We start from the raw sequence: 27,930 nt of genomic DNA, 5'->3' as shown, positions 1-27,930 counted from the left end.
CATATTCTAAGAGTATCTCGTTTGCTACGACCGAAGCTCCCACGCACACGTCTGATGGGCCGGCCCCAGTAGAGTATGCATGGGCGAAACATGGGCTCCACAGCCCTTAAATTTGGCATCCAATTTTGGATAGGCCGAATGCTGCAGATCGGTGTTTACATTTCTGAGACCCTCATCAGCCACCTACCACGAACTCGCTTGTCCACTGGGGTTCAACAGGGGCCCAATCGCGGATTCCGCCAACCTTCAAGTCCCCTAATCCTCTCCCAGAGGAGACAAAGATCTTTCCCACCTTCTTTCCACGCTCGCCCTCTTCCTCTCTTTCTCCCTCCGCCTCCTAATCTTGCTACTGAGTCCGGATCGCTGTCCCGACACTGTGCAATCTTTGAACGCGCTTCGTACCTCCGTGGTTATATAGCGTTTTTGTCCGCTTATCCAGGTACGGTGGCCGTATGACATTTTTGGCACCTGCTACTTAGGGCCGCGAGCTCGCTCGGTAATACTTTTCTCCCTCTATAACACACCCTCTCTATACAGTATTTTCCTCCGTAGGACACGCGACGGGCTAGACGCAACCGATACGATCGTGACGACGCGCCCTGTCTAATGTCCTGCTCCTCCAGTCGCGCAGCCAACGTGCTGTCTGTGGCCATGGGCATTCCCTCGCGATCCAAGGGATATCTGACTGGACTATCAAAGCGAAAGTTTCGTACACGGACATCGGGAGATCTTTCCTGCCAAAAGATCTGTTCTGACATTCCGTCCCAAGCGCATTCTGTTGATCCTCTGAAGACATTGAATCGTCGTTTGGATGTGTCAACATCCTCGTCATCATCATTATCTTTGCCGGAAAACCGGATATATTGTTCAGAGCCGTCGTGGGAGGTCTTTTTTATTCACTCTTGCACTTCTGGATCAAGACGATCTCGGTCACTAGTTCCCAGTCATCATCGTGTTCACAACCTGCAACAGACATATCCTCATCACACAAGTCTGCGACCTCGGAATGGTGGTCCACATCGCTCATTTTCAGTCAAGGCATGCGCCGATAGCTCAGTAGGGGTTGTTTCAAAAGGAGTGCAGCATTGCGCACAAAGTGAGGGCCTCTCACAGCATTCGTTGATCGTATCACCACCATGCATCGTCGTTGATAACATCCACCGTGGCAAAAGAACAACCACCAAGACTCATTTGCACTCAAGGAATACATCGTCGACGCCAAGGCAGCAGTATCTTACACCAGATTTATTCGGCTTCCAACATTCAGCCTTACAGATATCAATGTCGGTATCAGGAATACAAAACAGGGGCAGCCCCGATGCTTCGATGTGGTTCTGCATCTGCAAGCCAATTAACCGACTCTCGTCCAAAAGATTTCTGCACTCGACCCGGTCCAGGCGGGCATTTTTCTCGCAGGAGGGTGGCGAAGGCATAGGTCTATCTCTGGAGGAAAAGAGATCTATTGTGGCCGAGTTACGACAGAAGGCGTTCGTGAGATCTAGTGTCCCGCAATTGTGGGCAGCATATACAAAGATCGTCAAGTCTGAGGCCCTTCCACTACTACAGAGCGACGACGTCACCGTCCTTTTTCAAGTTCTCTCTCGGTCACCTCAGATTGAGGAATCAACAGAGATGATGCTCCAGGTTGCCCTGGATGTGAACGACATGGGGAAGCAGCTCCCACAGGATGCCTTCGATCTTCTCATACGCCATACAACCGACAATCTGCCCGCGGAACAGGTCAAGGCCATGTTGTGGCAAATTCAGGGTCGGCGGCGCTTCATCACCGAGTCCATACAACTATGCGATTCCAATGCAGAGATGAAGCGATTTTTGGGTCTTTACAATCAACTTGTCAAGGCCTCATTCGACGTGGACGGCTATTCGACATATTTTCAGAGCCGAAAGGAGAAGGCCCAGCGTCTCGGCGAGATAGTGCTAGGATGGATCGAGGATGAGAGCAAAAGTATCAACACAAAAGTCATCGAGCACCTCTTAGTCTTTCTACTGGACCGCGGTGTGACCGACAGCGTCTATAATACGATCGGGGGCCTATCAAAGGACGGGTTCAAGTTCACTCATGGATTCCTCACTACCGCTATCCATCGTTTTGGACGACAGCAAAAGTTTGATTACATGGACATAACACTCGACATCATGAGGAAGCAGGGCCTTGAGCCTCTCGAGGATACCTATTCAGCCATCATTGATGCACACGCAAAGGCGGGGAACCTAAGGGAGGCTCAGAGAGCGTACCAGGAGGTTCTTGCCGCAGATCTCACACCAACCGACACGACGTTTGGACCCATGGTAGAGGCTGTCGGAAAAATGGGCGATTACGACATGACGCGCCAGCTGGTGGAACAGATGAATGCGGTCGGTGTTCCCTCAAACGAATATACATTCAGCGCATTTCTCCAGAGTATGTCACACGACCCCGATCGAAGCGCCCAGCTCTTCAAGGAGCTGTCAAAGCAGGTGGGGCCCAACGCAGTCAACTACAATCTTCTCATCCGGACGTTCCAGCGCCACGGCGACCTCGATGGCGCTTTCCGAGTATTTCGATCTATGGTTACAGACGGAATCGAACCAGACCAGTATACATTTTCCAGCATCCTCAGTCTTTTTGCCTCACGCGGCGATGCCGGGGGCGCAGAAGTCTTTTGGAACGAGATGGTCAACGTGCACAAGGTCCCACCCAACGCACACGCATACGGATCGATGATGCATGTTTACTGCACGGCAGATGATATGCTGAGTGCACAAACTGTGTATAGAGAGATGATTCAGGCCAGCATTATGCCAAACGAAGTTATCTTCGGCACCCTGCTCAACGCATACGCTCGCCGCGGGGACTTGACACAAATGCTCTCGATCTACGATGCTATGCGTGCAGAAGGTCTCAAGCCAAACAGCTACATCTACTCTAATTTGCTGTTTGGGCTGGTCAAGGATGGCGACATGACGGCGGCACGGCGATTATACGAGAACATGGAGGAGGATGGATACGGCAACAACGTGCTGGCGCAAACGATATTGATGAAGGGATATCTGGATCAGGATAACTTTAAGGAGTCTCAGGAAATCTACCAGAACATGCTGCGCGCCGGACTGATACCCAACTTTATGACCTACGCCACACTTCTGCAGGCATATGCAAAACGAGGAGAGAAGACAGAGGGTCGAGCATTCTTGAACAAGATTATGAAGAGCCGTGGGCTCGTTGTTGTGCGCGAGGAGGAGGAGGTCCAAGATGATGACGAGACTCTAGAGGATGAATCGACGTCGGGCGGCTTCCAGGAGGATCGTCTTTCTACGATCGGCACTGAACGCAAGCCCCTCAAGGCGGCATCCAAACCAAAACCCCTGCTGGCATTTACCCCTCTCCTCGATGCGTATGCAAAGGAAGGCAACATTCTTGCCGCGAAGGAGATGTTTGAAGAGATCAAGGCTCGTGGCCTTATACCCAACACCATCACCTATACCATCTTGATGGACGGCTCCAGGCGTGCAGGAGATGTCGAGGGTGTCTTGCGCATTTGGGGCGAGCTCTTTGACCGGTACCAACGGCAGTGGAATGACGTTCGTGACCATCCTGAGAAGTACAGGCCATCCAGGCGAGCAATGGTGGAATGGAACCAAGACCGTTTGACGACTAAAGGTTCGAAGCTGCAGAGACTGATGCAGCAACCAGTGTCGATCACGCTCGATTCACTTTGTTATTCTGGGAGAGCCCTGGAGGCGAAGGCGATCTGGAGGCAGCTGGAGGAGATCGAGTTTAACTTTGATTCAGCCAACTGGAATGACTATTGTATTGCGCTGATCAGAAATGGATTTTTGATGGACGCGTGCGAAATCATCCAAGAGAAGCTACTCCCAGGATTCGAGAGCGAGCGAGAACTGAGTCATTCGTCCCGTTCTGCCAGGGGCTTGCCAGCACCTTCAGAAGTCGTTCACTCTACTCAATACAGAGCAAGTACTGAGCAAGAGGAGCGATTATACTTTCGTAAGGATGGGTCTTTGGAGTCGATCGCGGAGGACGGTGATACGCCCGTATCGTCCAAGCAGCCTGCCACACTGTTGTTCCCGCGACCCAGGACATTTGCAGCGTTGGCTGACAGTCTTGAGGAGCTCTTGTCACCTAAGGATGATGCGCGTGTTCGATACCAGAAGCAGCCCTCAAATCCCATCATAACGGAGCCAGAGCGCGCAACTACACCTACAGGCTCTTTGACTGACCACAGTGCGGTCGGTCTCAAAGCCAAGCGACTTGAGCGGCGGAAGAGACTGATCGAGGCCAAGCTGCAGCCTTACCCTCATCCGTTCGAAAAGCTGGACGAGAACCATCGACAGATCTTGTGGAGCATGATCCGGACAGGGTACCCCCGTGTGCTTGAAGCCCTGGACGAGGGTATGCTAGTAGCCTCGAGACAGCTCATTGGCAGCAGCAATACGTTATCGTCGTCATTTTCGTTTGGAGGTGGACCTGATGGTACCTCCAAGGAGTCACCAAAGGAATCTGGTATCCAAGCTGAGGCTGGATTTAGGAACTTCCGGCAGTGGCGACGACTCAAGGCGGTGATCAAGGATATGGAGCGGAAACAGTTTTTGGAAGACCGCAAGGCGTTTATCCAGGAGCGCGAGGACCGGTTTGCTATGTTGCGCGGACGCAAACCAGCCTAGACAACCGCATAGAAGGAGTTCTTCTTATTTGTATTGTACCATAAATATATCGCATTCTAGACGCCATCTCCAAAAAAAAAAAAAAAAATGCAACTTGGTCATTGCATATAGACCAGCCCTCAAACGCGCTTCCTTCATTCGTACTTTTCTTTTTCTTTTTCTTTTTCTTTTTTGTACGGAATCTAATGCCTTTATTTCTTGTTCTATCAAAAAATACACAATTTCTGCTCTTTAGTACACATGTGCTGAGGGTCTAGCAAAGCCTGCGGCCGGCTGATTCGCCGCAGATCCCGCATTCATCAGTCCCAGACCTCCTCCGACTGTGGTTCCGACTCTGCGTACACGGGCGGGTTCACCTCGGACGACTGTGGATACATCATCCGGATTACCGCCAAAGATCTTGCGCCATGTCCTGTGAGCATGATAGAACAGACTGCGTTGACCGACCAACGTCAGGAGCACGGTGCCGAACCCCCAAAAGAAGCCGTGGATAAAGGGCATGAGGATGATATCCCGCAGAGTCATGACCGTGACTCGGGCCGTGATCGAGGGCACTGTCCTGACCTGACGCTGTTGTCTCCGATTCCTTGATGACGATGAGGATGTTCCTGTGGCGGCAGCGTTGAACTCCGCAGCCTGGGCAGATTCCCGTGCATGGGTCTCATAGATCTGATCGAGCGCTTTGCGGTAGTTGTGGTCGAATCTCAAATCCGGGACCGTAGGTGCCTGTGCCAGAAGATGGGAAGCCGACGCAGAGATGCGGCGACGTCTTCTTCTGCGACCAGGTTTTCGTCCGACATGCTCATATCCCTCCTCACTATTGTCGTCCGAATCCGTTTCCGAGTCGCCGCTGATATCACCAACGTCCTGAGAATAGAGAGCGGTGTGGTGACCAAAGACGGATGGGTGGGAGCGTCCTCCTGGGAGACTTGTTGAAGGTATCATGGTCACTGCTGGTTTGCTTGTAGGTGCTGCCCCGAGGTTGCTGTCATCGCCATCAGCATTAAGCGGTTGGCGAGCGATTCCGTGCAGTGGATGTGGTGTAACGTCCGGAGTGATCGTGTTCGACATGGTGAGCTGTGAAAGAAACGCGGACGAGTGAAAACGATGCTCGCAAGGCGCGCGCAAACGGCTTGACATGACATCAATCTGATCACGTGTAGGTAAGCAAAAAAGACGCAGGTATGAAAATGGCAAACATGAGTGCGTGTATGTGTCCATGCGCCTTCTTTGGTTCACAGACGAGGGATTGGAACCGTGACAGATCAGCGCCGCCAATCTCTCGGCGACCATACTTGGCTCTGGACTGATTTGCTCCGCCATTGTATCCATACTGATATGTGTTGATGTTTTACCGGCGTTCAAAACCTCTTCTGAAAATTGAACATCATGCTTAGAACTTGTAGTCCTACAACCCATAGTTGAGCTGTTAATAATATGTAATATGAGAGCACTGAAACAGCATAGTTGTCTTCATCGTACCATAATCCCTCTTCGCTTTGGAAGCCCCCGTGGCATCGTTTTTGGATGTCGAGAGCTTGAAGATGACTCCAGCGCTTGCTGACTGGCGGCGTTACTGGTGCTGGCAGCACTAGGATGGGGAGGAGCTTAGAAAAAAAAGCGCGAGCTGGGCGAGTTGGGTGTGCTGGGCCTGTCAAGCCTAGACCTGCAGGGCATTCAGGGCTCTCGTATGCCATCCGAGGTCCGGGATAAAAGTTATATTTTGCATTGAAGCATAGTTCTGTAGGAAAAGTTGGGATGTGTAGGAGAAGGATTGATAAAGCCAAAGGTGTGCTGTGGTGAAATGAAGGTGCATTGCAAGGTAGAGAGCGATGGAGAGTTGCCAAGAAGCACGAATTGTATAGGCATGCACTGCCAGGAACGCGAAGCCTTTTGTTTCGGCAGGCCTTGATAAATGCGGGGAAATACGAGGACAAGGTGTGGTTGACAGCCTGATATATCTCCGTCTATGATTGAGGTTAGCTCGCGTCAAATCTTTTATTCATGCGCACAGGATAGACCCTGCGGAACATTCAGTTTGGCGTTATCTTCTGTCTCCGTCGCATTATCTTCTGAGCCGAGAGAGACTAACAAAGGGATGGACCGCTCAAAATGGCCATACTCTTTCCAGTGCCAATCAGTCCAATGAAGAAAACACAGTTGAGGTGTAAAAGGTTCAAGTCTGGGAGCGTGGTGTTGCAAAAGTTAAAGGGTGTATTTGGTGGTGAAGGTATATGAAGTGTGTTTTATTATTTCAACGTTCATCTTCTGAACGCTCGTAGCAATATTACAGACCAAAACTTTACATGCCTGCACAAAGGGCGTTTTGGAGGGCTTTATCTTGACGAAACCTGGAATAGAACATTTATCAATCTGAACTATCAGTAGGGTTTTCAGGCACGAAAGCCATTCAAAGAACATGAGAGAGAGAGAAAGAGAGAGAGAGAGAGGTAGAGGAGGATCCATTACTTGCACAGGATAACGCGACCCTTGAGCGACGCCTGTAATCCTTTGTAAGGGAATAGCTCTCCCACGACTGTCTCGATCCAGGCTCGCGCCCATTGATGCAATGATGGCGACGTCCAATAGATGTCAGCATGTCGTTTCAACTGTCCCTAAGGCATTCTCTTAGCCCAGGGAACCTCGCTTTATATCCTTATTACCTCGTTCTCTCGACCAATGTCGTATTTTGCTGCGAGCTTTGCTAGGCACGGGCCACAACAAACGAGCAAGGTGTTTTGAAATAAACCTTAATCGCCTTCAGTTGTAAATTGGTTTGCCGGCTCCCTCGGTCTGTTCATGTTGTGATTCGTAGTGGAATTGGTCTTTATTCCCTTTTGTTCAGTTAGAATATGCAATGCTGTATGCGTGCGTGTGCGTAGAATAAAAAAGAGAGCTGTGTATTGCATGGCGAATTGAACGCATGAACTTTTTGTGTAGGTTCTAGTTGCTATACGTGATGATAATGCATGAGCATAGGGCGATACTCAAATGCAGCCTTTGGTACGCCTGTGTGTCTGGAATGATCTGTCATTTAAAAAAAAATATCCTGCAGTCCTACGACCAAGCAGACGATTGTGGTAGACGTTCTGTCAATGACGACAGAACAAAGGAAAACAATGAAGCCCTTTGCTGGATGCGATGAGAATAACGATGTATGATACAAAAAACAACAAATGTATGGTCGCATGGATTAAACATGAGGTGATGCAACATGAGGTGGATGAGGAATAGCAGGGATGAATGCTGGTGTAAGGTTTCTTGACGGGGATATCGAGAGTGATTTCTATACCCCACTTTGGTGCAGATATGTCAAGACGCTAGCAAGAGTACAAATGGAGCAATTGCGAGTGAGTGAGTGCATGAAAAAGATGCCGTCAAAAATAATACAAGAGGTGGTCCTTACCTGGGAGCAACGGATCGTGATTTCAGCAAGACCTCTCGCCATTCCTCATTAGCATCCGATAAAATAGTCAACGCGCCTCCAGCACCAACTGACAGCTCTGGATAGCGATGAATAAAATAATCGCATTAGATGACCGGTATGAAATTCCTAACACGCGATGATACATTTGTCAAAAGTTGGAGAGTAGTTACCTCCAACAAGAGCAATCGATTCGTCCTTATCCTCTAGCGGCTCGACTGAAAGCACAGCTGTTCGGATCACAACCGAAAGATCAACGGCAGAGCGCGCTTTACGCTCTTCGCCCACACTTGTCTTGGAGACTGCTGCCGCTGCAGAGGCCGGAATGCCGATGTATCCAAGACAGCCTGAATAGATACCTCGTCTGACATGACGCTCGAGCGAGTCCAGCAACTGAACCGAGCGGAGCTTGGGTGCACCTGTCATGGACCCTGGCGGGAAGCACGCCCTCACTGCCTGCGTGTTGTCAATGTGTTCAAAGAGTTCGCCGCGAACTGTTGTCACTAGCTGGTGCACAGTTTCGTAGGACTCGACACGCATCAAGTATGGCACTCGAACTGACTCTGAGTAGCAGACATGGGCAAGGTCGTTGCGAATCAAATCAACAATCTACGTAGGCAGATAATTCAAAGGCGGTTCAACAACGTAATCAATGCAAAGTGTATTTGCTTCTTCATTTTTCACAGTGCAGACAACAGGCCTTACCATGAGATTCTCGGCGCGCTCTTTGATGTTCTTCGATAAGGAATCGATTCGGCTCTGATCCTCACGTTTCCTCGCTTCTGCACACCGATCGCTGATAGAGCGACGGCGTAAACGTTCAACGCTGCCCACACGTTTCATCCCAGTAATCCCAGGGATGTCCTCGTCCATTGGATCAGTATCATCCTCATCCGCGTGTTCACTGCTGTCGTCGTCATGTATATCCACGCTGCAACCTTCATCCTTCTTACAGAAGCAGCCCTTGGCTACGGCCACTGTCCCCTTGATAGGTTTCATCTCAACCGTCCGTGAAGACAACGGTACATTGTGGTCTAGAGTATTGATTTCATCGCTCGGCTTTTTTCCAATCTTCAGGAACCTTTCTGGCGACGACGAAAGGACTACAAGCTTGCCAACGATCTCATTGGCTTCGGAGGAAGCGTCGTCTCGATGGTCCTGAGACAATCCTGACCGGTTCTTCACTGCTGTGCTGATACTTAAATATGCTGAGAATGGAGCTGGATTGAGTTTCCGTAGAATCTTGTATAGATCGTATGCTGGATCGCCCTCGAATAAATCTGTGTCGGCGTCCTGACTCTCCTGCTGATGATGGTATAGGGGCAGTTTAGCCCTGAATTGAGTTGTTAAGCAAAGTTCGTAGCTCTCGCCTTCGTGAATATAGTTCAGACTGTCTTGGATAGCGCGCAGGTAATCTTTTTCGCTCACATCTACCCTAAATGGTGACATCAGCCCAGCTGAAGATTGACGACGATGGCGCTCCTTGACCAGATAGGGCTCCCGGTTGACGCCGTTTGAAGGCACGCCTGCTGGAACAGATCTTCGCCTAATCCCTCCAGCTGATGGCTCGCTGTGGGCCAGATGAACAATAGAGCGACTGACATCCTGAATCCAGTCCTGGCAGGTCTTTCTATCAAGGAATCCAATGGGCCCACCAATATCCACGTGCTGTTTTCCAGGGTTGTTGTTAATGATTCCCAAGACGTAAATGCGTCTCTCGACATGGTCAAACACGACCGCCTGTGTGGCCAGAATGAGCGAGGCGTCTGGCTGTCGTAGGCAATCGCAGGCGCATGAGCGTCCATCTCCAGCATGGCCCGTACATCCGCACTGCTGCCCCTCGGGTGTGTGATAACCCTCCAGGCTTTCTCGCTTCATCTCGTATCCAAAATAGCCGACCATGCCTGCGAAGAAGTCGAACGGCACCTCCTCAAAATCCTTCTGCTGACCGTCAGGCCCAATCACAACAGTCTCGACTCTTCTCCTGTCAAATTCAGCCATGATGTGCGATGTCCAATCCCAAAACGTCCTCACAGCAGTATCCTTGATATCTGCTCCATCCAACTTGATCCGCTTAATATCCGATTCGTCCGACTGAGTCCTGTATCGACGAATGTGGATCTCCTTGTGTAATGTTGAGTATTGAATGACGGCCTGGGCAGCACCAGGCACACACTGTCCACGTGAAGACTGGCCATGGCAGCGCCTGGTTTCCACGCCTCCCATGAATGAGAACCGCGACATTGGGTGAGGTTGGCGAGCACTATCTAACCACCATGAGGCAGCTTTTGATCTGGGTCCTGTAAGAAAGAGTGACGAGAAAACGGCCTCGGGCTCGGGAAAGATAGTGACATCCAATGCTTGGATCAGCAGACTATATGGGCTCAAGGAGTTCTTGGGCCCATGACAACTTTTCGGGGTAGAGTGTGTAATTGTAGGACGAGCCGGGATGACAGATAATGCTCGAATATGATCTGGCAATTGCTGCATGGCGGTGTCTTCTCTCTTGCCTGCATAAAACTCCCGCGAGATTCGGAAAAAGTTGCCCATCATCTGCTTGCCGTACTGAGTGCAAATCGATTCTGGGTGAAACTGAACACCATGATGCGGAAGCGTCCTGTGCCGGATGCCCATAATGGACCTGGATCCTAGCGTCCGATCTGCGTTGATGATAGTGACAACGTTTTCTCCGTCCATGTTATTCGCTGAGATTAGGGGGAAACTATAGCACCAAGCCGAGGGCACAAGATCATCCGGTAGATCCTGTTCCTGAATTACCAGCGAATGGTATCTGACCGCCTCAAATTCCTGGGGAATCGCTTGAAAGAGTCCGGTGTTGTCGTGCTTGATATGTGCAATCTGTCCGTGGACAGGTTCAGGTCCGTAGGTGACCTTGGCGCCATGTGCCCATCCAATTCCTTGATGCCCCAAACAGACCCCAAAGACGGGGATGTGTTTTGTCTGGAGAATTTGTGTGCATATACCAAAGTCCTAGAGGCACAGTCGTGGTAAAAAAGAAAATGCAGTGAGCGTACTTACTCCGGCTGGGGTTGTGAGTGAGGGTGAGTCATTTTTATTATAAGGCGAATAGTAGGAGCATCGAGGAGATGCTTCGCAAATAACGGCATTTTAATTCAAGGAATGTTCAGGCAGGGAAATGTAGGAGGCCAATGCAATACATATCAAAAAAAGAGCCCTCTGCAGAAAAAAAACCGTTCAAGCAGATCTGTTCTAAAGATTACCTGGGCACGTTCAGGGCGTCCAGGGCCAGGCGACAGAATGACTTGATCAAAGTGCGGAAGGATCTCCTTCTCGAACTGGAGCCTGTTCAAATACCATAGATGTTGACATAGTTAGCACTCCAGAAACAAGGACAGCCAGCCATTATCCATTCCATCCTCTCAATGCCAAAATACCATGTAAACTGATCGTTGTGGATCACAACAGTATTCTCGAGCTGGTCCTGATCAAACAGCTGCAGTAGATTGAAGGTATACGAGTCGTAGTTGTCGACGATCAAGGTCCGCAGCGCTCCCACGGTTACAGCTGGTCCTGTTGCGGGCGAGACCTCTACGCCTGCACTTGTATCCATGGTTCGTTGACTTTTGAAGCGGCTGTCGACTGGGCTCGGCATTGTGTATTGAAAGTGGTATAGATAGGGGTAGAGATAATAATGCAAATGGCGGGCTGAAGAACAAGGTGAAGTAGAGTGGAATGAGAAAGAGAAATGAGGCTAAGACATGTGCCGAGTGTGTTTGTTCATGGGAAGCTAGCGGGTGGCATCGTTCAAAGGGGGCGAGGAGGAGTGGAGTGAGAAGGGAGAGAGTACAGGGGATAGCGAGAGTGAGGGTGGGCAGTTTTTCTCTGCTTTCAATTGAACCAAAGAGAGGAGTCTTTTCTTCCCAAGGTAGAGCCTTTTTCACCCTCCTGAAAGAAGAATGGGAATCAATGAGTGTCGAGGCAATTGCGGTGTTAGTGGAATGGCAATCGTTGATCCTCCTCTTCACTTTTCTTTACTTTTCAGTCCGTGGTCTCCACCGAGCCAGCCCACAAAAAAAAAAAATTAGTTGGCGAATCATATATCTGATCTGATCTCACTGGGCTATACCCTTCGTGCTACCAACTTTATTTGGGTGTGCTGTAACATCCCATATCGCTCTATTACTATTCCAGGTCCCCGCGGTTGGCCTCCTGGGCTGCGCTCTCCATCATCGCCTCAATACCCTCCTCTGCACCCTCTTCGACAACCACAATCGCACCTGTGTGGTCTCCTCCGAAGAATGCCTCTCCTTCCCCATCCTCCGCTGCACCCTCCTCTGCACCTTCCTCAACATCCAAAAAAGCAGATCTTCCCCAGACTTCATCACGCACGTCTTCCCACAAAATCGATGGCATCCGGAACCGAGCAACAGTATAGCCCATGCGCTATTCGCTAGGGATACGCATGTACTCCGAGATCTGGTCCGGTTGCGATTCATTCATCACTTGGCGGAATGTAAACGTAAGTTGGCCATTGGCGGGCAGTTGCTTTGGAGCAAGAGACTTCACCTCTTCGGTTCGACTCGTGTTTGGCAATGTGCTGAGCACCCTCTGGACTCGTCGCGCCCACTGCGTGTTGTTGACCTGAACAGCTCCTCCTGGGAAAGACGTAAACATCATGGACTGTCCGTGCTCACCGCGATTGCGACTGTGCGTACACCATACCGCTCGTGCATCTGTAGCGCAAGGGCTGCACATGTCGATCCACAAAAGCCATTAGTGAGAAGGACAATGTCCTTGGCCTGGAACATAGCACCCTCTGGATCACCCTTGAGATTATTTACCGCTGGACAGAGTTGATCCGTGATCGCGTTGCTGAAAAGACTTTTACGCCCCGGAAGCTTGGTACCAGGAATCATCCACGAATCTGTCGAGAACTTTCGTCCAGTCGTAGGGTTTACAAAGCCTCCATAGGGGGAATCAGCCTCCTGATTATAGCTGAAAGTTGCCTTGGCTAACGCTTGCGTCAATGGGGAAGCTCGTATACTATAGATATAGGGCGCATCCACCGTGTTTGGGGAAAGCGTCTGCAAGACATAGCGATCCCAGCAGATGATACCACCTGCATTATTTTGCAAATCAACAATCAATTTAGTTGCTCCTGCAGCGTCCAGCGCAGCGAATCCGCTGTCGATATTGGCGTAAAAGCTGGGAGGAGGGATCTTTTCTTGCTTGTTAGGCGATTCTGTACGAAGGCGGAACACGCCAGTAACGCCGTCATTCAACAAATGAAAGGAGGCATAGGCATCCCTGTATAACTCTTTGGACTTTTTCCGTCCCTGCAGGTTCCGGGTCCTGGCTACAATGAAGTTGTCTGCCACGGCAGAGTCCAGGCCAAACATTTTGGTTGTCTGTACGGAATCGTTTGCGCGGAATTGACGTCGGTAGGATGTGGCGTCTATGTATGGGGCCATGGTTGCATCCAATGCTGACCAGGGGATCTCGAATGCAACTTCAAGTGGGGAATCGCTTTCAGTGGGTAGGCCGGAGCTGAATTTGGACCGGCAGTAGATTTTGTATTTAATTGTGGCCTTAGGAGATATATTCGTTCGCTGAGCAAAGGTTCCTAGGACGTAGCGGTCATATGGACTTCCAGTTTTGTCGTGTCCAAGGTATGCGAAGGATTTGTTGATGCGAGCCCCACGGTCTTTGTTGTACGGCTTGGTCTTTGCAAATCCCTTGACAACTGTTCGACAATAGTATTGCATTCAAGGAGGAAAGATATGACAAAGTGCGATAAGTAGGAGGGTATAGGATGTTTTAGTGATTTGCCATCGGACTTTGGTGTTCTTGACAACGTTCATTGCTTCATGGGATAGGATAGATCCGCTCACCATCAAATGCTGGGCGACCATCGAAGTGCGTGACCTCGCAATCAGCCAGCGCATTTTTCAGGCGAGAGTCCAGCTTGTTCAAGACTGTTGCAACCTCGACCTGCTGCCTTCCATCCTCATAGATACCATATGTGTACAGTGGTTGAATGAATACGAACTGTTGATAACACATGCTTTTATAGGACGTATGTGGATCTTGCAGTTTGGCGATCAGCTGGGCCAGTTGTTGGTGGAAGATATAGTCATTGGGGAACGTGATGTTGCCGAGTTTCTCCAGCGATGATAGATCGACAGGTTCCAGATCTGAGTTTTCCATGGATGGAGATGATCTGTAATATTGATAAATAAAAAGTTTCTTATTAACCGACAAGTTCGTGAACGGGAATTGCGTGAGAGTGTAGGAAAGTCTGCGACGCATACTTGGCAATGTCATAGAAGACATAGAACGACTTCAGGTTTGCGCGTACGCTTTTGAGGATCGAACACAAACATTTCATAGCAACCCTTTGCGACAGCGTATGGGATGACACCGTGCTCTCTCTCGGATGCCTGCGCTGCCAGGGCACAGTAGTCGGCCGTGCTTAATTCCACGGGCGAATTGATGTACTGTGGTAAGATCTCTGGGGTTGGGAGAGGTGTGTCGGCGTCTGCATGATTTCTTGATAGTCTCATTGCGCCCGATGGGTGACCTTAAACATTTAAGTTGGATTGCAATTGTAGGATGCCTGCACAAATCAGGAAGATTCGCAGTGTCTTGGTGAATAAAGTGTTTTGGTGAATAAGCCCTCCAGAGATCCACCGGAGCTGTTTTGAGGTTTCATAGCTGTCGTGTTCCTTTGATCGGGATTTAGGACTAGGACCAAGGTGATGAGGGACATGTGTACAGAGGAGAGTGTATGGAGGGAGAATGAACACTAAAAGAAGGGATGCGGATGCACTGATTTGAAGATGAACTAGGAGAAAAGAAAAGGAGTACGATGACGATGTCTGGTCTGTAGAGCCTGTCCTGTAGATCCGTCTGTTACTTTCAGATGTCACCAACGGCCGATTCATTCTGTTCACTCCGTACTGGAAGCTGGGATTCTTTCTTTGGAGATCGATGCATAGGCAAATGACTATAAAAGATTGGTTGTTGCTGAGGGATGCCACTATGACGGAAAGTTATGTTTCTGGGATTATATACATCCATGGATGCGACACACTGTGTAGGACAGCTCAGTTGTATATAAACAATTAAGCTTGGCTATGCTGTGTTCAATGAGCGTGCCATGTCGCACACGCGTTTGTCTCACGAGCACAGACAGGCACATGGACACACACAGGGGCTGCAGTCCAATCCATTGCGCGGGAAACGTCCGAACCTTCTTGGTCTCACGCGCACCCTTCAGGGCCAAGCGTGCCTTCAAATTAAGGGTGTTTGGGCTAAATTTGGGCATGTAGTTCATTTGAGAGCAGCAACGATGCTACACCCCATCAACTCTGTCTCATCCTTCTTGTTGCTTTACATTCGCATCCTTCTTGTCGCTTTACATTCGCATCATTCTCATCATCATCATCTCCCTTACCACACCATCCCTCATCCATAAAGTCATTTCATCAACACTGCAAGACAATGGATTCGTATGTTCAGTACTCAAACACACCACCGCGCAAGGGTGTGCTCCGTAAGGTCTGTTCACAGGCACCAAACTTCATGAACGGTGGACTAAATGGCTGCCGCATTTTCAACCCATTTTAGCCTCGAATTCGACTTGCACTCGCAAATTCTCTCGAGCCTGGCCTCAACCTTGGCTAAGGACTCGAGCACCTCCACAGATGAGGTACAGCGTCTCGTCCGTACCGGCCCTTCGCTCACAGTGGACTCTGCGCTGCCTGAAGGAGGATTCATGGTGCGTATCCATTCTTCTTTTGGCCCACGGAAATAGATTGTGACCAAACTACTTTAATTTCCCTCTGGACAACGATGGCCATGACTCGCTGACATTCGTTTCTTTATCCGTCCCATACGTAGACCATGCGCCATCAGCACGCCCTGATTGCTCAGGCTAAGTTCGCTGCAGAGTCGTCTGGTCAGTTCGATAACGACCTTGTCCCCCGTCTCTGTGGATACCTCCACTCTCTACTCAACTTTCAATTCAGCGATGGGTTCGGCCTCAAGGGTAAAGGAACACTTTTTATGAATTACGGATCGTGATCTGCTCACTTGTCAAAATATCAAAGTGCTCTCAAACACTTCACATGCTGATCGATTGCTCTTCCAATTCTATCTTATAGGTAAATCGCCTGCCGACAGCCTGACATACAACCTCAGCACCCATCTCCTGACAATTGCTGGCCAAAGACCCATTGTTCGTCAACAAATCCTGGACTCGATCTGGTCTTATCTTGACAAGCTGTCCTCGCTTTTAACCTCGGGCACTGGTAATACTTTTGACGCACAATAGCTGGATTCATTCAATGTGTCGATTGCTGGGCGCTGCTGACAACACACCCTTCTTTCAACATAAACAGCGGATAAAGTCTGCGAGTATGTCCTTCCATCTCTCAATGGCTTGCTGGCTGCTCTGGAGACATCTTCCCTCGAGTTCCAGCCTCGGGATTTCGCAGATCTAGTCTCGCACTCCAATGTATTCCTGTCAAGTGAATCTTCAGAGAACATCAGGAAAGCGATCGCCATCGTTAAGCAGGATCCCACCAATTCCTATGCGCGCAGAGTCCTTTCGCAGTACGCCGCGGAGAGCATTGTCCTCAGCTCGAACAGGGTGGTTCTTCAATTGTTGACTGTCAAGCGCAACATGATCGGGTGTCTTATCAACGCCCAACTTGCTAAAGCCAGTAACCAGGAAGACTCTAGCAATGCTGACAAGGCACAATCTGTGGAGAAGGTGTCGCCGGAGTCGTCTTACCTCGCCTTTGACGACATTTGGGGCAGACTTTTGACCAACCCTTTCATCAGTACTCCTGGACCTCTTGATTTGACCAAAATCATGCGGACCGAGTACATCATGTCTCTGCAGTTCTTTGCGGACATGCGTTCGTTCGCCAATGAGCTCTTGACCCAGGGAAGCGTCTCCTACGAATTTTATTATAGCGAGATCATGGGAATTTCCCTGGTAAGTTACGGTCGCGACAATGTATTATAAAGCATCTCGATGAACCCGTGTTTCTAGATTCTAACATCGTACATCTTCTATCTCAACAAATTAGCAACTGGCATCTCTTGCTAGCGTCTATATCCACGAGCTCGACGATGTCCTTCCCTCGCACATTTCGACCTGCCTCTTCAACCAGGTTCGCATCGAAGAGTTCTGGATCCATGCCGCCGCGTTGGATTGCACCGCTTTCTTGGGCATCAAGTAAATCGTGCCCCTATTCTTTACCTGTCCAAAATACAAATACTGTTTTGCTTAGTAACTCACCGTCTCTGTAATTTCAATATCTCCCTAATTAGCTTCAGCGAGGCCAATCAGGAGATGGTGGCTCTGCTGCAGCAGTTCCTAACCACGTCCTCACCCATTTTTGAGGGGCCGGATGCAGCCATCATCCAGGCGTGTGCGGTTGAGCGACTGGCACAGACTTTGAAGCACTTCTCGTCTGGTGAAGATGTTGCTATGTCGACTGTCTATGCCTTGCTGAACACTCTGTACAGCCATAATACTACTGAGAACACAGAGGCGCTCGGTCAGTCCATTCTCATCCAGGAGAATGTCATCGCAGCTATTTCCAAGATTGCCTGCATTTTTAAGAGTGAAAAGGTAATGTCTGATCTGGTCTGACGCCGGCTGAGGATGCATCTGAGCTAGGAAGTTATGCCTATGGAATGCTGACCGTTGACCCTATTATCCTTCACAGATCACTCCTCTAGTTCTTTCGATGTTGGCGCAACAAATTCGCAACTACAGCCCAAAGCTGGACTGCGTCATCGTGTCTTGTCTGACGGATATGGCCTTGACTGGAAGCGAGAGCTCCTTCAACGATATCACGCAGATTCTCTCCAACCTCTCCAAACTTTCGATCTCACCGGAGAACAAACCCGAGACTAAGGATCTCTGCGAGGCTGTAAGTATTGATATATCAAAGCGGCCTAATTTCGCTGGTTCCCTCTTAACATCGTGATCTATTAGTGAACTAACTATTCTCGATTTATTTCTAGGTGAATGCTTGTCAGCTCCGCTTGGCCAAGACAATCAACGCGCGACCTGAATTCTATGCATCATACTTGACATGCCTGCTCAAGCTGTTTGTTGAGAAAGGTGTCCAGATCCAGCTGACTGTCCAATCCCATAAGAAGAGCCAAAATAAGATCAACTCTCTTTCTGCCGGATTGGGTATTCTGTTGCCTGTCCTCGGCCAGTTGCTCTCGCATGACGACTTTCAGCCTCATCTTAGACCTAGTAAGGAGGACGCTAAACTATTCCGCGATACATGGTTCCACTGTGTTCTCTTCGAATTTGTCAAGGATTCGCCCTGGTATAAGGAATGGAGCGAATCGATGCTTCTGATTGCCCGCAAGACCCCAGCTTTTGTTTCGGGTGACTTTGGCACCAATGCTTATCTGGAGGGCGATCTTGAGTACAATTCTGTTCTGCCGCGAAGCATCCTGGAGGATCAGAAAGCTTCGATGAGGGCGACCTTGGCCAGCTATCTACCAGGCCAAACCAGCGAAATCAAGTCGCTTAGCTCTGCCAAAGTGGTGTTCCTCCTGTCTGTGTATCACGTCGAAACCTTCCGCAGCCGTCAAGGAAATTGTTCGTTCATTTTGAAGTACTTCATGAACTCTGGGGTGAACGATGGCGGTTTATCGAATTGTTTAGAGGCCATCGCCGATCAGGTCATCAACGTCTTCGTTTCCGAATCCCAGACCAAGGTTCTCGCCCACTCCCTCGATGACAACGTCCGCCAGCAAGTCCGTAACCTGATTATTGGCTGCACTCACCGTCTGAAGCGTGTCAGCTCCTTGAGTAACAAATGGGTCCATCGCATGATTACCACCTTCCCTCAATTGATGTGCGACAAGGCTCTGTTGACGCTTGTCCTCGAGTTGAGCGAACTTCTCTGGCTGAGCTGTGAAAACGAGATGACGGACGAGTATTGCCCTATTTACAGCTTCACCTCCGCTAAGGTCAGCGTGACCATCGACTTGCCGGATTCATACCCGTACCGTCGCGAGTTGCTCAGCAAATTTGTGGATCTAACTCGCACATGGATTGGTGCCTCCATGGCCAACTCACCTCAGGAGGTCGATGCCTTGCTTCAGGACTACCTCGCTGAATCTGAGAAGATCCACACTGGAATCAGCCGCGTGCATATGGGACGAACACTCGCAGCACGCGCAGGCAAGGACCTTGTCAAGAACCATAACAGCTTTGACACCCTAGCTAACATTCCCGGAGCCATCATCGACAATTCTTCTGTCTTCTTCCAGGAGTTTTCGGCTCGTCGTCGCTACCAGGGGGAGATCGGAGGCATGGAGACCTTCTCCACCGTGTTCACACAGGAGTCCGGCTCCGCTTTGAAGAGCCAGTTGCCAGCTCTTCGCGAGAACCTCCAAAAGATGCTGCAGCAAGTCAAGGATGACCAGTTTGTCTCGAACAAAGACCTTGCCAATGCCCTTCACCGTGCCGTTAGTGCACTGGTTACTTTGGATAAGATCGAGGAGGATCTCGTCAAGATGATCGCCTGGATTCCAATTTATCTGTTCACCCCCGACAGCTTGAAGATCGGTACCTCGGTTTGGAACTGGTTGATCACCGAGAAGCCCGCGGTCGAGAAGCGCCTGATGTCTGAGGTCGCCTCTGGATGGGCGTGGACAACACGTCATCAAAAAGGTCTGTTCTCATCTCTCCTCGATTCCGAGGATCCTTTCCGTGTTCGTATGGAGTATGCTCCCTCGGATAAGAAGGCGCGTCAGAAAAGTTACAAGATTGCCTCCTACCTGTTTGCGCCCCACACCATCTGGATTGAGTTCTTGTCCAGCCGATTCCAGGCAACACGATACGGCAATCGCGACATGGTCGATATCTTTACACGCTTGCTTCAATTGACGTTCAACTCTGGTTTCAAAATGAGTACTCATCCCTTGGCCAGAGAGGGTCGCTTCCAGCTTATCCTTCTTGGACTTCGGCTCATTCAGTCCAACCGCATGGAGGCTTTGGTCGAATACAAGGTTCGTTCTGCGCTGTACCTTGCCGCCCTGTCCTGGTTCGAGTTGTCGCCTCGCTGGTCCTTTGGAGGCAACAGGATGCTGAGCAAGACTGAGACTAGGATCATGACGGAGTTCGGTGTAGCGTTGGATCAGGACAAGATCTTTTTGGATTTCATTCTTTCGAGCATGCAGTCAAGCGAAACTCAGGCCGGCTATCTCATCACAAATGACCTTACTCGCGACGCCATTGTTCGTAAGCATACCCAGTGCCGCCGCTTGTTGTCGCTATTGAACGAGAACGAATTGAACCGTTTGAGCGTGTGGAGCACGCCTCTCGTCTTGAGTGGCGCCAGCCCGGAGGTCAGCGTTCAGGAGAAGAGCTTCTCTGAGGAGGGTTGGCGCAATATGGTTCGCTTTGCTTGGAGCGTCTCGCCAACGTTGGCCCTGCAGCTGATGGCTCGCTTCAAGAACAATATCATCCCAAGCGAACTCAGCAATCTTCTGGCCAGCGATCCTTTCGCGGCTGTGCATGACTCGGATGCAGTCCAGATCCTGCTGGGCGATGGCGGTGCCCGTTACTCGCCCTCGCAGCTCAAATATCTGCTGTTCTGGCATCCTGTTTCATCCATCACTGCGATCTCGTACTTCCAACCCGCGTACCACAACAACCCCATGGTTCTACAGTACGCAATGCGTTCTCTGGAGCACTCACCTGTCGAGGTCGTCTTCTTCTATGTGCCCCAGATCGTGCAGGCCCTGCGCCATGATGACCTGGGATATGTCGAGAAGTACATTATGCATGCTGCTCGTGTCTCGCAGCTTTTTGCCCACCAGATCATTTGGAACATGAACGCCAACATGTACAAGGACAACAACAGTGAAGTCCCAGACCCACTCAAGCCCGCTTTGGATCGCATTATCGAGAACATTGTGAACGGACTGTCAGGCGAGGCCAAGAGCTTCTACGAGCGCGAATTCCAGTTCTTCAACCAAGTGACATCCATTTCCGGAACGCTGATGCCTCTTGTCAAAAAGAGCAAGCCCGAGAAGAAGAAGAAGATTGACGAGGAGATGGCCAAGATTGTGGTTGATGTTGGAGTGTACCTACCCAGTAACCCCGAGGGTGTGGTCGTCGACATTGACAAGCGGTCGGGACGACCCCTTCAGAGTCACGCCAAGACGCCCTTCATGGCAACATTCAAGGTCCGTAAGACGCGCGAGGAGTCGACTCTTGACAAGGCGATTATCAAGCGCGGTGCTGGTGACGATGAGGATGAAGAGGCGGTGCCCAAGACCTACGATGTCTGGCAGTCAGCCATTTTCAAGGTCGGAGACGACTGTCGTCAGGATGTGTTGGCTATCCAGCTGATTGCGGTATTCAAGAACATCTTTACAAGTGTTGGACTGGACTTGTACCTGTTCCCCTATCGTATTGTAGCGACAGCCCCTGGCTGCGGTATGATCGATGTTATCCCCAATTCGATCTCGCGTGATATGTTGGGTCGTGAAAAGGTCAACAACCTGCAGGATTACTTTGTGACGAAGTATGGAGGTGTGGATTCGATTGAGTACCAGAAGGCGCGAAACAATTTCATCCAGTCTGTAGCCTCGTACAGTGTAATTTCCTACCTGCTCCAGTTCAAGGACCGACACAACGGCAACATCATGATTGACGACGATGGACATGTCATTCATATCGACTTTGGATTCATCCTTGACATTTCGCCTGGAGGTAACATTAACTTTGAGTCGTCCCCTTTCAAGCTGACGGCGGAAATGATCCAAATCATGGGCACCAGCATCGAGGACCAAGGTTACAGATGGTTCTGTGAACTCTGCATTAAGGCTTATCTGGCTTCGCGTCCATACGCTGAACAGATCTGTCAAATGGTGGCCTTGATGCTTGAGTCGGGCCTGCCTTGCTTCCGAGGGGAGACTATCAAGCGTCTGAGATCGCGGTTCCAGCCAGATCGCTCAGAGCGTCAGGCGGCCGAGTTCATGAAGGAGAGAGTGGACGAATCATACCTGAACCGCCGCACTGTCCTCTATGACTCGTTCCAGAAGGTCACCAACGGCATTCCCCATTAAGTAGGACAGGAAGAGCAAGAGGGGCATGGAAGGACGACATTTGATCTGTGGTTTTGAATACGAACCGCATGATGGATATTATGAAATAAATGATATGTATGTTATAAGTCTCAATAGAGCATTGAACATGACGATGAGGGTGTGCTGGGATTCACATAATGAAGGAACAACGAAGAGATAGCGGAGGGATAGCGAGCAAATAACAAACAGAATAGCGTATGCAGTACGTGCGCGGGCGCGCATGGTGTTCTTGAGATGGCGTCTAGTAACGCGTCTTGCATATGTTTTACGAGCTGCGTTGAATCGGTGTGTACACGCCGAACCGCTGCAGTGCATGTCCAGGTGCGCAGATGTTGTTTGGCCGCACGACATACAGTGTGTGCAGACAACTTGAAAGAGCGTGCCATCGTCCCAACCGTTACTAGGCTTCATTCGGTGCTGTGGCCTTGATGGACTTGTTAACCGTGTAGAGCGAACGACAGCCATCTTTACTCATACTTCAAGTCCAAGGCCCATTCCAGCACCCACCCAAAGGATTTGTTTTACACTCGAAACCAGGCTTCTTGCTGAACATTTCATTTATTGGCTTTATGTATCGAGGATGAAGTAGAAGACAACGAAGATCAATAAACAAAAAGAAGAAAGGAAATAAAAAAAAAAAAGGAAAGCCGGCTTGCCATCGGTCAGTCTTACTCAGAAGAGCAAGGCCGTGCAGGGCACACCTCGAGCAGGTTGCAAGCCATGGTGCCCCAAAAAACCACGAATGTGGGAAAAAAAGAGTGGATCTCACGCAGCAACTCACCAACCCCCACTGACCCATCTTTTTTTATTAGCCCTCGAACCCCATGTGCAACCCCCAATCGCGCAGAACAGTACCCTGATCATCACCGGCACTAGACCTACCAGGGTGTTCTTGGCAACACGAAGCCGTCCCATCAAGCGCAGAGCAGACCACATGGGTCATGACAACAAAAAATGGCCAAAAGTGCTGCGCTCATTGCTATTCAGAACGGAACTGTTGGTCAAGAAAAACGCAAAGACGGGGGCCCGCTCTTTGCCGCCCACTGCTAGCCCTAGGCCTCAGAAAGGGGGCCGCTCATCTTTGATTTTTTGTTTTTCGATTTCATTTTCGTAGTTTTTTCGTGTTCTTCGTCCCGGTGATGAACAAAAAAAACTAGAAACGAATACGGAAAAAAAAATACGGGGAAAAAAAAAAACGAACAAAACAGAAAAAACAGGGAACCCCGCTGTGTGCTCGTACGGTTGACTTTGCGGTGTACAAAATCCAAGAAAGCTCTAGGAACGATGGGGAGAAGGGGGAAGGAGAGCGACAGAGACAGAGAGAGAGAGAGAAGCAGAGGGGGAGAGAGAGAGTGCAGTGCAGAGGTGAGCGACGATATCAGAGTGGAGGCACAAAGAGTGGAGGCACAAAGAGTGGAGGCACAAAGAGTGGAGATGCAAAGAGTGGAAGCATACAATGTGGAACTGTGAAGAGAGGAATGGAGAGAGTGCAGCTGAGTGTTATTACTTACCTTGACGTTGAAGCAGTGACAAGGAGAAAAAAAGAGAAAAGAAAAGAAAAGAGCGAGGTACAACGGCCGGTTTATATACTGCCAGCGCCACCATCAGCGCCACCATCAGCTGGAGCCATTTACGGACGAGTGCATTGCGACCACTCCATCTACATAGTGAGATTCGCCTACCAGAACCGGCACTCATGCAGATACTCCTGCGGAGACGCATCCAAAAACGCATGCAGAGACACACCCAATATCGATCGCAGCAACACTAGTGGGCGACGCTGCTCCCAAAACGAGACAAGAACAAGTAATAGTAACAGCAGGGAAGAAGAGCGAGGAAAAAGAACGCAGACACGCACAGCGGAGACAATGGTACTCTTTTGCTGCAGCACGCTTGTAGGCAATGGCTGCTGGAGACACCTCAAAGCGACCCTTATCTGTTCGGACCAAACTATCCACTTTGGAACACTCGTTGCTGGATAGACCCCTTCAATAGCTGATTTACGATCTACAGTTTGATGCTCCTGTGCCTGGATCAAATAAAGGAATATCATCCACTGCAGCCACTAGCGGCTGACAGACTGGCACAAACCCTGTAACGCACATCAGCAAATGCGCCAAAAGAGAATGCTACAAGTAACAGCACCCGTGGGGACCTAATAGAGCCCCACCGTTGACACCCTGCAGCCTATTCTGCAGTGCAGCCTTGTGTGACCACAAAAAATAAACCACCGATTCCAGGATCAGAGTCATCAGCAATGAGGATCGCGGCAGGTGGCAATGGCAACAGCAGTCCTGCCGCTCTCCACGCTAAGGTTTTTTGTGGAGGGCAAGGAATGGGTCCCATCGCCGTCTTTAGCCCTCCTGGTCACTATGGCCTAGCCAGGGTGGTCTAAACCTTGACTGCCTGTGCGCTCCACGCGTATGTGGCCCATGCATTTGATTCTCGATGTAATTGGAGCTCTCTTTGTTTACAGCCTAAATTTGTGGCCCAAGCACTGCACTCCCAAAGAGGCTATGCTGCAGCGACCATCATTGGGCCACGCTCCTGCTGATACTGTCTCGCCTCATTCGCTCCTCCAACATGGTAGCGGCGTTCTGGGGTTCATCCATCCTGGAACACTCCATTGAGGTGCTGAAGCGATTGAGGGTCAGTGTCGTGTTCGAACATTGGTTGCGCTGCGGATGCTGCTCTGACGAGCTGGACGAGGCGCATTAGACAAGAGTAGTGCTTCCTCAACGGGAAAAGCATCAGCACCGACGATATCTTCTTTAGGCGGGCGTTCTACTCCACCGGCGATCCCTGGTCGCCTGCTTCCGTAAATGCGTTGTTGCTGGCGTCGTTTCTAAGCTCTGTGATCAGTTAATAGACCTCTGCTTTCTTTGTCTCCAACTGCTAAAAATTACTCTACTCTGACCATCTTGCCATCACGCAGCATCAGAACCGCAGACAACCGTGCCAGCTCCTGCATCTGGTATGTAATAAAAATGTCCGCCTTATCTGCCAGTAGTTCCTGGACAAGGAGCCTCTCATTTTCGACTCGCAGGAATATTTGGCGTAGCGAAATCAAGCTATTCCCACAACTACAGCAACCGTGACCAATGCAGAAAAACGATAGAGGTGCCTCATCTTCCCCCAGTAATAACGCAAATGATTATATATTTGAGATTGATGGTATCCATAGTACGATTAGAGTCGGAAACAGAAAGCTGTTTACAGAACTACAGGTCCTCATTCTAGGATTGAATACATTGCTTTGTTTAAGAGACCCATGCAATTAGCTCCATCCATCATATAAATAGCCATTTCTATCTGGGCTGCTCAACTGTTGGAGAACTGAAAAAAGAAACATGTATGGACACGACGCGCTGCTTGCGCTACATGACAATGAGAATAGTTGCGATTTTCATATAGACGTATCTGCAGCGAGACTGACGAGGCCGAAACTGGCAGGGAAACGTGTTCATCCGTGCCAATTCTATCGAAAGGCAACAAGCACATCTCATAAAACTTGCCGTGCTATGCTCGACGTCCTCAGAAAAGGCCGAGCAGACATTTCTACTGTGTGCTCTGATTAAACACCTCGGAGAGTTTGCAGTGAAAGCCATGGACCATCGCATCAGTGGCCCACGAGTTCAGCTGAGCGTCGATTTGCTGGGCGATAGCTGCTGCTGCCCAGTTTTGAGCTCGGGCTCTCTCCCGGTAGGAATCGTAGAGAATCGATACCTGGGTTGATAGGATGTATCCGTAGAGAATCGATGCCTGGTTGATAGGATGTATCCGTAGTGCAGTGACATTACATCGTCATGGATGTGCGGATCGATGGCTTTCATATCGGTTGGCCTCCTTCAATGGCCATATCGGCCAAATACTAAAGGCTCTTTCCATCCCCATTTTAATCGAGCGGATCGCTGACACATAAAGACAAGTGTACAAGTGGCAGTGGTCCAAGATTAATAGAGTGATACGCATCAATTGGTCCATTAACACCGCCGACGAAACACCGAGGCGACACAACTGAGAGTTTACGAGGCTCGCAGGAGCGGGAAGGTGGTGTATTGAAAGAAACATAGCTGTTCGAAGGGGGAGACAATGACAGTAAGGACAGTATAGTAGTGAATAAGTTTAGGTGAGCAAAAGAGCGCGGGAAGACGACAAGGTCTAGCGATCCTTAAGAGATTAATGCCCACAAATGAGTTTTAATGAAAGTGCTGTGCGCAACTTGGCCGGACTTTAAAATGAATGTGGGGTACAATAGAATTACGGGATATGATGCTGCCGTTGTAGGCAGGGCGGATAGTAAGATAAAAAATAAACGGGGAAGTAGGATGGAGACGACAGACGAGAATGTGAGGACAGGAAAGAGCGCGGGGCGAGAGACCTTTATGAATGTGTGTGTGTGAGGGGGAGGCATCTCTATCGTTTTTCTGCATTGGTCACGGTTGCTGTAGTTGTGGGAATAGCTTGATTTCGCTACGCCAAATATTCCTGCGAGTCGAAAATGAGAGGCTCCTTGTCCAGGAACTACTGGCAGATAAGGCGGACATTTTTATTACATACCAGATGCAGGAGCTGGCACGGTTGTCTGCGGTTCTGATGCTGCGTGATGGCAAGATGGTCAGAGTAGAGTAATTTTTAGCAGTTGGAGACAAAGAAAGCAGAGGTCTATTAACTGATCACAGAGCTTAGAAACGACGCCAGCAACAACGCATTTACGGAAGCAGGCGACCAGGGATCGCCGGTGGAGTAGAACGCCCGCCTAAAGAAGATATCGTCGGTGCTGATGCTTTTCCCGTTGAGGAAGCACTACTCTTGTCTAATGCGCCTCGTCCAGCTCGTCAGAGCAGCATCCGCAGCGCAACCAATGTTCGAACACGACACTGACCCTCAATCGCTTCAGCACCTCAATGGAGTGTTCCAGGATGGATGAACCCCAGAACGCCGCTACCATGTTGGAGGAGCGAATGAGGCGAGACAGTATCAGCAGGAGCGTGGCCCAATGATGGTCGCTGCAGCATAGCCTCTTTGGGAGTGCAGTGCTTGGGCCACAAATTTAGGCTGTAAACAAAGAGAGCTCCAATTACATCGAGAATCAAATGCATGGGCCACATACGCGTGGAGCGCACAGGCAGTCAAGGTTTAGACCACCCTGGCTAGGCCATAGTGACCAGGAGGGCTAAAGACGGCGATGGGACCCATTCCTTGCCCTCCACAAAAAACCTTAGCGTGGAGAGCGGCAGGACTGCTGTTGCCATTGCCACCTGCCGCGATCCTCATTGCTGATGACTCTGATCCTGGAATCGGTGGTTTATTTTTTGTGGTCACACAAGGCTGCACTGCAGAATAGGCTGCAGGGTGTCAACGGTGGGGCTCTATTAGGTCCCCACGGGTGCTGTTACTTGTAGCATTCTCTTTTGGCGCATTTGCTGATGTGCGTTACAGGGTTTGTGCCAGTCTGTCAGCCGCTAGTGGCTGCAGTGGATGATATTCCTTTATTTGATCCAGGCACAGGAGCATCAAACTGTAGATCGTAAATCAGCTATTGAAGGGGTCTATCCAGCAACGAGTGTTCCAAAGTGGATAGTTTGGTCCGAACAGATAAGGGTCGCTTTGAGGTGTCTCCAGCAGCCATTGCCTACAAGCGTGCTGCAGCAAAAGAGTACCATTGTCTCCGCTGTGCGTGTCTGCGTTCTTTT

General features: G+C 49.9%; 5 protein-coding genes across 5 annotated transcripts; 2 read left to right on the top strand and 3 right to left on the bottom strand.

Moving 5' to 3' along the window:
- The first annotated feature begins 425 nt into the window (after positions 1 to 425).
- BC939DRAFT_304354 (uncharacterized protein) lies at positions 426 to 4,754 on the top strand. The gene is made up of 2 exons (XM_051551413.1): positions 426 to 439; positions 538 to 4,754. The coding sequence occupies exon 2, from the start codon at positions 607 to 609 to the stop codon at positions 4,681 to 4,683; it is 4,077 nt and encodes a 1,358-aa protein (XP_051416078.1). The 5' UTR covers positions 426 to 439; positions 538 to 606; the 3' UTR covers positions 4,684 to 4,754.
- Positions 4,755 to 4,856: 102 nt separating this feature from the next.
- BC939DRAFT_489997 (uncharacterized protein) lies at positions 4,857 to 6,635 on the bottom strand. Its single transcript, XM_051559435.1, has 2 exons — positions 6,166 to 6,635; positions 4,857 to 6,091 (listed from the first exon to the last, which is right to left on the bottom strand). Exons 1-2 carry the CDS (start codon positions 6,378 to 6,380, stop codon positions 4,915 to 4,917), a joined length of 1,392 nt encoding a protein of 463 aa, XP_051416077.1. The 5' UTR covers positions 6,381 to 6,635; the 3' UTR covers positions 4,857 to 4,914.
- A 1,321-nt stretch (positions 6,636 to 7,956) lies between these two features.
- Positions 7,957 to 12,090, bottom strand: BC939DRAFT_304324 (chorismate binding enzyme-domain-containing protein). Its single transcript, XM_051551412.1, has 5 exons — positions 11,524 to 12,090; positions 11,350 to 11,431; positions 8,813 to 11,098; positions 8,281 to 8,716; positions 7,957 to 8,186 (listed from the first exon to the last, which is right to left on the bottom strand). The coding sequence occupies exons 1-5, from the start codon at positions 11,739 to 11,741 to the stop codon at positions 8,086 to 8,088; spliced, it is 3,123 nt and encodes a 1,040-aa protein (XP_051416076.1). The 5' UTR covers positions 11,742 to 12,090; the 3' UTR covers positions 7,957 to 8,085.
- Positions 12,091 to 12,103: 13 nt separating this feature from the next.
- BC939DRAFT_522691 (uncharacterized protein) lies at positions 12,104 to 15,033 on the bottom strand (the record flags this gene model as incomplete). The annotated part of the gene is made up of 5 exons (XM_051561228.1): positions 12,104 to 12,532; positions 12,784 to 13,832; positions 13,981 to 14,309; positions 14,471 to 14,627; positions 15,006 to 15,033. 5 exons carry the CDS (start codon positions 15,031 to 15,033, stop codon positions 12,272 to 12,274), a joined length of 1,824 nt encoding a protein of 607 aa, XP_051416075.1. The 3' UTR covers positions 12,104 to 12,271.
- Positions 15,034 to 17,453: 2,420 nt separating this feature from the next.
- BC939DRAFT_392956 (uncharacterized protein) lies at positions 17,454 to 22,213 on the top strand (the record flags this gene model as incomplete). Its single annotated transcript, XM_051552064.1, has 3 exons — positions 17,454 to 17,735; positions 17,833 to 18,039; positions 18,134 to 22,213. 3 exons carry the CDS (start codon positions 17,454 to 17,456, stop codon positions 22,211 to 22,213), a joined length of 4,569 nt encoding a protein of 1,522 aa, XP_051416074.1.
- Between the last annotated feature and the right edge of the window lie 5,717 nt (positions 22,214 to 27,930).

This window comes from Gamsiella multidivaricata (assembly GCF_025024155.1).
Source record: "Gamsiella multidivaricata strain RSA 2152 chromosome Unknown BC939scaffold_8, whole genome shotgun sequence".
Taxonomy (NCBI): domain Eukaryota; kingdom Fungi; phylum Mortierellomycota; class Mortierellomycetes; order Mortierellales; family Mortierellaceae; genus Gamsiella; species Gamsiella multidivaricata.
The sequence above is the reverse complement of the archived record's forward strand: the minus strand, read 5'-3'. Positions and strand labels throughout refer to the sequence as shown.

Bases quoted from the DNA above. Each gene is read 5' to 3' on its own strand.
- BC939DRAFT_489997 (XM_051559435.1), bottom strand. From the start codon at position 6,380: ATGGCATACGAGAGCCCTGAATGCCCTGCAGGTCTAGGCTTGACAGGC. The intron at 6,092-6,165 runs GTACGATGAAGA...TATGGGTTGTAG, and splicing joins CAAAGCGAAGAGGGATTATG to GACTACAAGTTCTAAGCATG.
- BC939DRAFT_304354 (XM_051551413.1), top strand. From the start codon at position 607: ATGTCCTGCTCCTCCAGTCGCGCAGCCAACGTGCTGTCTGTGGCCATG.
- BC939DRAFT_304324 (XM_051551412.1), bottom strand. From the start codon at position 11,741: ATGCCGAGCCCAGTCGACAGCCGCTTCAAAAGTCAACGAACCATGGAT. The intron at 11,099-11,349 runs GTAATCTTTAGA...CTGTGCCTCTAG, and splicing joins GACGCCCTGAACGTGCCCAG to GACTTTGGTATATGCACACA. The intron at 8,717-8,812 runs GTAAGGCCTGTT...CTGCCTACGTAG, and splicing joins AGCGCGCCGAGAATCTCATG to ATTGTTGATTTGATTCGCAA.